Consider the following 8,756-nt stretch of genomic DNA (forward strand, 5'->3'; position numbering starts at 1 on the left):
TTCCTCTATTAACCACCTTAGGATGCTACCGGTTTCCAACACACGTTCATTCTTTCTCTCCATGTTTCGATCTCTAAGTCTCTCAACTACACAACCCCTTTTTCTACTCTGTTACCAAATGTATTTACCTCACACACCCGCCATTGCACCCCATGCCGAGCTCTCTCTCTCCCCCCTCTCCCTCTCACCCTCTCGCGCTAAATACATGCATTGCCTATCTAGCCCCCCAACCTCTCGTGCATGCGCACGCATGCACGTTGTATATCTAGGTCACTCCCTCGAGACTGTCTCACTCTTTCTTCCGCACGGCGGGCAACACTCGCTAAATCTCGCTCTATTTATCTGAGTCTCGTTTAACCTCGTTTTCTTTCACACACAAATGATATATCTCCCTGTTCGGGCCTCGATCGACACACTCTATACTCTCTCACGTAGATTGTCTATCTAGGTCAGTCCATCCAAGACGCCACCACTCTTTCGGCCTCATGGTGGGCCACGCTCACTCAATCTCTCTCTCTCTATCTCTCCGTATGTCTCGATTGACCTTGCTCTTTCTCGGACAAAAAGATATATCACCATGTTTGAGCCCAATTCGACCTATTCACATTGTATACTCTCTCACGCACATCGTCTATCTAGGTCACTCTTTCGATCGCACGGCGACCCTATGTGATCGGTTGACCTTGCTTCCTCCCACGCACAAAATATATCTACACGTCTTCACTTACTGGTGGGTTCCATGTGTGCTCTCTCTCTCTCTCGTCCCCTTCTGCGTTTAGACGCACAGGCAAACAGGAAGAACTCGCGGGCGATGTTGCCGTTGACCATATCTAGACGCGTTCACAAGTCACGGCACCAGTTTCACGTACTAGGAGCACTAGTCAGTGTGTACGTGCAATGCACATTAATTTGGATGTATATTAAGTGCATGCGGATATTAACTACTAGGATATTATTCACGTGTTGTCATGTGATTAGCACTATTTTTGGCATGAAATTAACTGCACGCTAAACGTGTTGAGCGCTCGACATTGAAGCAGTCTAGGTCATTGGATGACAAGGAATACATGTGGCTTGATGACGTTTTATATTTAATTTGATACGGCTCTAGCAGAACATTCAATCGATCAAACCATACATTTCGTTCAGTCTGACTCCGACTTTAAATTATACGACGATCGATATAAAATAAACGGAAATGATAAACGTTCGGATTTTAAGCATGGCAATACGAACGTTTTTCATGGCAAATTTAGATTACGCGGCGGCGGCGGGGGCGTCTCGCGGTGGGAAGCGGCTCCTCTGCCGTGCTCTGTGTGTCGTCGGGCCACTGACCGATGGCGACGGCGGCGTCTTGCGCCGTTGTTGGCGTACTCCTGGACGTTGGCCTAGCTTCAAGGAAGGCCAAAATGTTCTGGACTTCGGAGCGAGTCGACTGGCGGGAGGAGGCGACTGGCATTGGTGCAAGAAAGCGGTCGACGGCGGCCATCCATGCCGCTGAGGGGGGCACTGGCACCCGTGCGGGGATAGGCGCTGTCAACGGCGCGGCAGAGACATTCGTGTGCACGGGCGCGCACGTCAGTGCACGCGCAGGCGCTGGCAGGTGCATGGGCACCGGCACGGGCGTGCGCGTCAGTGCACGTGCAGGCGCATGCGCTGGCAGGTGCACTGGCGCGTTAAAGTCGGCGGGCACCTCGTGGAACCCCGTGAGATCAAGCTCGGCGACAATGTGCAGCTCCCAGCCCATCAATGCCACGGGGATGGGCGCTGGCGCAGTCGGGGCGACGGGAGCCGGAACGGGAGCGGGGACAGGCGCGGCGTCTTCCCGCAAGGCCAGTTCAAGCTCGTCCCAAAGCGCCTTATGTTCTTGAGACTCCGGCTGAGTGTCTTCCTCAGGAAACTGGAACACTAAGGGCAGACCATCATGATGCGGCATGGCGTACGTTTAGGTCAGGCTAGTTGGAGGTAGACGATAGGAGAATCGGAGAGGAAGAGAGAGGATTGTAGCGATACTCCCTCCTTTCCGATTTATAAGGCTCAATTCAAAAATCTCACCAACCAAGGTAGATGGTGAGTGGTGGAATACTTTTTGTAGTTTGCAAAAGCACCCAATTAATGCTCTTGTTTTTCTCAAAAAATATGTTTACCAATGCATTAATTGCAATGCATGCATGCATAAATTATATGCATTGGTCAATTTTCTCTTAATACTTGCATACAATGATTTAATTTACCTTGGAATCTGAACATGTGATGGGAAACAACAAAATTGAGCCTTATAAAATGGAAAAACTAATATTTTGAGATAAGACCTATAAACCGGAAAGGAGGGAGTACCGGGTAGTGCGGGGTTGATTTTAAACTGCGGCGCCAGTGACATTAAAAGTGGGAGCAGTTGGGACGACGGTGGGCGGCGGAGCCTGGTCAAAGGGCTCGCCTCCCGGTGAGCCTGCACAGCGGTCTGCTCGCACGCCTCCCTGACAGCCGGCGCAACGGTCTGCTCGCACGCCTCCCGTCGACTCACACGCTTGCTTGGACGGCACCTGCCGACTGCCGATGAGAAGCGGGGACTCGTGGTGGCACGTAAACACCCACGGTTTCAATAGTGAAAGCGTTTGCCTTAACGTGACAGGTCTTTCTTCCAAAATACCTTGGCTCTTCATTTGTGCAACTTGTCATAAGCAGCTTGTCTCAAATTGAAGAAAAAACTTACAAAATAATATTTGTGCCATATCACGTGACCATGCTTAGTTCAAGAATTTATGCTCACTTTTGGATTTTCAGAAATTTAAGATCCAGGATTCGAAACAATATCATAACCTGCATCATGCAATAAATTTTCAAGTCGTACATCAGTACTGTTGTATTTCTTAAGAAAGGATTTGGTCAAACATTTTGCTTAGTTAGACTTCAGACAAGTTATATATGCAGAGTAAAAGGATAATCCCTCCGTACCAGTGCATTGCCTGATATATTAACTCAAGTAATAGGCACGAACAAACGGGCTCAATTCTGTGCTCATCCTGGTGTAGTAGTAGTAGTAGTAGTAGTAGTAGTACTAGGCAATGCAGTTGACGGGTGACCTTGACGAGCGGCGACCGAGGGAATTGAACCATGCTCGACACGGTAGGTAACGTTGTCTAGTTACTAAAGCATCCCTCCGTTGTTCATCGGTAGTCATTATGGACCGGGGACATGAGGGGAATTTCCTAGGGCTGGAATTCTGGCCGCCAGATATTTCGACTTGAAACGCTGAGGCTCGACTGGTTGGGGTAATGGGGTTGCCTAATGTGCGTACCACGCATGCCACCGAAGGACACGAGCCCGCTTTTTTTTAGGATCAACACGAGCCAAGGTGTGGCTGGTACGCCGTTGGGTCCTACCATTCGAGAATACGAAATGAACCTTTTAAATTGCCGAACGAATCTATGTGTATTACAATACCCGTATTTTCCTTGCAAATACTAATCTCAACGTGGTAATTGATTTATGACGAGTTGTTGAATTAGAGTGAGTTTGTGATATAGTGATCTCAACGTGGATTTCACATTTCATGGTATTCCTAGTATGTTTTCCAATGCAAATTCAAATTTAAAAGATGAACAACATGGAGGTGAGAAAACTTTGTATGTATTAAGCATATGACCACACACACACAGAGAGACACACACGCACGAACACAACAACAATCCAATAAGTATAGTGCATCTATTTTTCCAAACCATGCATGTATGACACGAATTCAAAAATACTCCTTCTATTCCTAAATATTAGTCTTTTAGAGAGTTCAACAAGTGACTACATACGGAGCAAAATGAGTGAATCTAGACTCTAAAATATTTCTATATACATCCGTATGTGCCAGTCCATTTGAAGCCTCTAAAAAGACTAATATTTGGGAACGAAGGGAGTAAAATATAAGACATCCATGGTCCTCAGTTCAATATTTAAAATGAACATGAAACTGAAACATGAATATTAAGTCTATTACTACAGTACATGCAAATGTTCTGTTAAGGCGGAGCTATGATTGTCGGGGGTCAACCCCTCGACCTTAGATAAAATTGTGGAGTTCCGTTTAGGATTGTTTAGATTATATTTGTCCCCACCCTCCCAGCCATCGATTGGTTGTGCACCGCCACCCCTCCTCCCCGGGAGAATATCATGTGCCCCCATACCTTAGATGCTATATGCCGATACGAGTTGCTTGGAGCTTGTAGATCTGAGATATAGCAGCTCACATGATGTGTCTTAATATTTCCGCAGGAAACCTTGATGAGTTTGAGAATTGCACACAATTTGTACAAAAACTACTTAGATGCCCTTTGATCCCATATCCAACGACCTCGAAGCTCGTATCACCGTAGCATCTAAGATGAAGGAGGGCATCATATTCTCCTGTATGTAAGAATATCATGTGCTACCACACCTTAGATGCTTTGGTGATACAAGCTCTTCGGAGGCGTTGGATTTGTGACCAACACCTGCTCGGTGGTTCGAATGGTTTTTTGCAGAAAAGCCCCAAAAGAGTTCGGCCACTGCTTACAAGCACAAAGACTGCTCAGATGCCATTGGATCTCAGATCAAACGACCTCCAAGCTCGTATCACCGTAGCATCCACGCTGCGATAGCACCTTATGTTTTCTCGCACGGGATAGTATGAGGTGCTCCCGCACCGTAGATTCTATGGTGATACGAGTTCACTGAGATCTAACGGCCCACAATAGGAGGTTTGAATGTTTTTGCAATATACGGCTGATAGAGTTTGGAAAATGCGCAGAAAGTACAAGTACTACGCATGTGCCATCTGATCACTGATCATATGACCTAGATGCTCATATCACCGTAGCGGGTAATTAAGCTACGGGGAGCACCTAATATGAGCACCGGGGAGCCGTTGGATCGAAGATGCAGCGGCACACACGAGGCCTGAATGTTTTATTTGCAAAAAAACCTTTGAAGAGTTTGGAAATTGCGCTAGTCACTCCTTTCATGCATTGCATCATACCAAACTATAAATATGACATTTGAACATGTTTACTTGCCAATGTTTTTCCAATACACTAAAATTAATGAACAACACATAGTTATGTAGTCACAAATTAATGACAACATTTTCCCCTTAATTTCTCTCTCTGAACTCTACAGTGTCATATTAGTAAATTATACCGCCATGTCTACATGATCTAACGGGGGTGTTTGCTACGGCTGATGAGGCGGTCCCTTCATATTGTTTCCGAACATGAAAATCAATGCCTCTCTACAAAATCAACCTTGTAAATAACTTTAATATGTAAGCATGAAACTGGTACCTAGGTACTAAAGTTTGATTCTACGATTTTTTTGTGCGCCGAGTTGCTCCTTTTCTATAACTAGGGCTAGGCATTTCATAGTGACGAAGCTTGGACAATGAATTAAAATTATTATGGGTACATTGTGGTTTTATGGCTAAATTTCTAACAATGCCCACCACTGAAGCTGACAATAATGTCAAATCAGCCTATGTTGTTCATCATTAAGATTTTCTGGTGTATGTAAGATTGTGAGCCATGTAAAATAACTAAACTATTCTATTTTATCTATGGTGTCAACTCCGATTTATTAAAAAATAATTGAAACCAACCAACTTCATGCCAAGCTGGTAAATATATTAATTGGGGCTAGCTCCCAAGCCATATTCTTGCAATTTGTGGCTACATATAGTCCACTATATAAAGATTACAACGTAGCTACACAAGCATCGAAAAACACAAAGGATGGATACAATTGCTTCAGCTTGACTGAATTTTAAAAGGTTTCTATATACCTTTTCGAGTCGCCATCGATATATATATGGGAAGGCGTAATCGAGAACATTAAAAAAATACATTGTGATGTTCTGGGTTTAACGGAGATTAAAATGACTTGTTTGGGTGACGTCCATACAACAAGTTATCCAAAACTTTGGGTGACGTTTATGAATATGTTGTAAAAAGATAAACTCTTCTTGCACTAGTGATCATAGAAAGCATGAACGAACTTTGGCTAACTAACTTTCTGAGGCCACACCGCATTTGAACCCCTCCAGGAACAAATTATTGACACGGTTATTGTGCCTGAGACATCTGGCCACCCATTCAAGCACTTTGATTAGCACTATGTTGTCCTCCACGAGGATTGAAAGCAGACTCCCCCTACTTGTGCATTCATCAGACCTCTTTGAAGCTACACATGTGATTGCACTCCAGCACCATGTGAAAGATTTTGAATCCCGCTGAGCCCCATGATTCCGCACCTGCAAACTGGATCTGATGGATACCTTGGTTCCGCGGTTGCTCCTATGGACCAGGTGGAAATTGCAAAGTTTTGCAAACAACTGAGATCGCTGAAGCACGTTGATATCATTGTGAGGCCTGTCAAGCTAAAGAAAGAATACCAAATCCACAAGTGTTGTGATGTGATGCAGCGATGGCGGGCGTTTTGGTACGATCTAGGCATTATCATCGCAAACTTGTTGGATAGTTCTTTCACTTCTCGGCAGCGCTCGAATTGACGAAACCGAGCATTACCAGGGAAATCCTCTCGCTTCTCCAAGTCCCCAAAGCTTGGTTGTTTGATATAACCCTTTTACTCCCCGTTCAATGTATTTTTCTGACCCGGATGGGTCTGCGGACGTTTGATGTACCATGTCAGGTGACAAAAAGTGTTTGAACCGCGTGGTTCAGACCGGATTTGATGCATACTAGGCTACTAGCATTGGAGTTGCCCTAACCTTTCCATATGCAAGCATCATCATCACTAGTTTAATCGTAGAACGAGATAGTCCCATGGTTCGTTTCAGCGGCCACCGACGGGAGGCACGTGCGACGTTGTTTCTCCACTACTATTAAACAATCAAACAAGAACTTTCTTACGTGCACCCCGTAAAACGTATACGGATTCATTATGACCGCATGATTAAGCCCAGTAAACTCAATCTAACGGCTAGCCTTAACCTAATCCATTCTCTGTGTGCACTTAACAATTTACATTGACTGACTGTGCTTCATCATATGAAACTCCACGTCCGATCAATTAGGAAACTATAATCATGATCACGTTTTCTTAGGAAACTAATCACGATCACATCTTCTTAGGAAACTAATCACGATCACGTTTTATTAGAAAACTAATCATGATCGCATTTTATTAGGAAACTAATCACGATCGCATTTTATTAGGAAACTAATCGGGTATATTCGCACACATTGACACGTCCATCACCTCGACCTCCTGGATCACGATCCTATCTCTCCCAAGAAAAACCACCACAACCGGACTCCACTCAGCGGCGACAAGGAGCCAAGGACCAACAACTCCTTCTCAGGGGACGCTGCCGGAGTGCCGGTAATTCGTGAACCGCCGAGGGTGCCGCACCGGTCGCCCCTTCTCAGGGGATGCCGTTGGAGTGCCGGTAATTTATGTTGCTTGTAAGACAACTGCCCAGCCAGCATTTATGGTTTCTTGCGAACTTACACGACGTGCCTGTGCTGACTTGTATTTTTCAAAATAAGGTTTCTATGCATTACTAACCAGAGTGTGCTATCTTTATATCTTCGGTGTTTCTTAGCATATGTCGTTTACATGTGTCATCAACACATCATTTGTTTTTTCTTAATTTGTAACACTTGTACTGCTCGAGTTGGTTTATTTTAAGTTGTTACATTTGGAACTCCTTTCACTTCATAAAGGGGCTGGATGGTCTAAATTGCAAGATGTGATTTTTTTCTCTCACATGAACCATCTATAAATAAATATATTTTTACTATTCTTCTACGTATAAATACTTTGAGGTCCTTTCGCTGTTCATTCGGTTAATGGTTAGGAACTAATGACCATCAAATTATTTTTATTGTTTGATAGTATTACACATAAGTGGGTGTAAAGGAAAACTATCAAAAATGGTCATGAATTGCATTTTTTTCTTATTTTCTACAACTGGTGCTTCTCCATATGTCCCCATTGTGTTCCGGGATATTATTTTGTACTATTGTTTTCCTATGTCTACCCTTGTATTTATTCAGCGCATTGTTCTTTTCGCATTTTGGCATGAAAGCTTGCTGGCTTGGAGGAGGATGAACACAGATGAAAGAGGGGAAACATTGTAGAATTGTGTATGTTGCTTGCCAAGTTTAGCTTTGGATTTTTAGTTCTTTGACACTTCGTGCAGAATGAACTAAATATTTACATGTCAAGAGCATCTTGATGCATATAAAGAGTAAACGGAGGCATGAAATAACGAGTTGTATGGGTTGATTTATACTCTCCAGTTTTATGTATGTTTGTGACTGTGTGTACCAGACATGAACATTCATCGTTTCATGCGTTGTCAAGCTTTCCTATACGCCACAAGACGCAAAGCAACCTTTTATCTACCACATGTTGGCATCTACTTGAAATGCAACCAATAATTATACGTGTGTTGCACGTGAACACTTACTAGTTGCAGAGAAAAATGAGAAAAAAAAGGGTTTCCACGCGTCTGGCCAGTTGGTCTAAAATCGGGCTGGCCTGCTGGAGCCTGGTCCTCTCCTAGCGCATTGTTGATTGATTCACGGGAAGAGCGAGACGAGACGCCAAGAAGTCGGGCAAGTCGTGAGGCCGCCTGCCTCCGCCCGCCCAGGACTCGATCTCGATCCCCGTCCTCCTGCCCGCAAGCCAGATTGGACGCCGCGGGAGCGCCCAGATCCCGCCATGAATCCCGAGTAGTAAGTCCCTCCCTCCTCTGCTTCCCCCCC

General features: G+C 44.6%; 1 protein-coding gene across 1 annotated transcript in view; it reads left to right on the plus strand.

Annotated features, from left to right (window-relative positions):
• Nucleotides 1-8,638: 8,638 nt before the first annotated feature.
• LOC123060037 (GTP-binding protein YPTM2-like) overlaps nt 8,639-8,756 on the plus strand; it is a 3,565-nt gene continuing 3,447 nt past the window's right edge. The window contains exon 1 of the mRNA XM_044482598.1: nt 8,639-8,726. Coding sequence (XP_044338533.1) covers nt 8,713-8,726 — 14 coding nt within the window. The 5' untranslated portion in view covers nt 8,639-8,712. The remainder of the gene's footprint in view (nt 8,727-8,756) is intronic.

This window comes from Triticum aestivum, chromosome 3A (genome assembly GCF_018294505.1).
Source record: "Triticum aestivum cultivar Chinese Spring chromosome 3A, IWGSC CS RefSeq v2.1, whole genome shotgun sequence".
NCBI lineage: Eukaryota > Viridiplantae > Streptophyta > Magnoliopsida > Poales > Poaceae > Triticum > Triticum aestivum.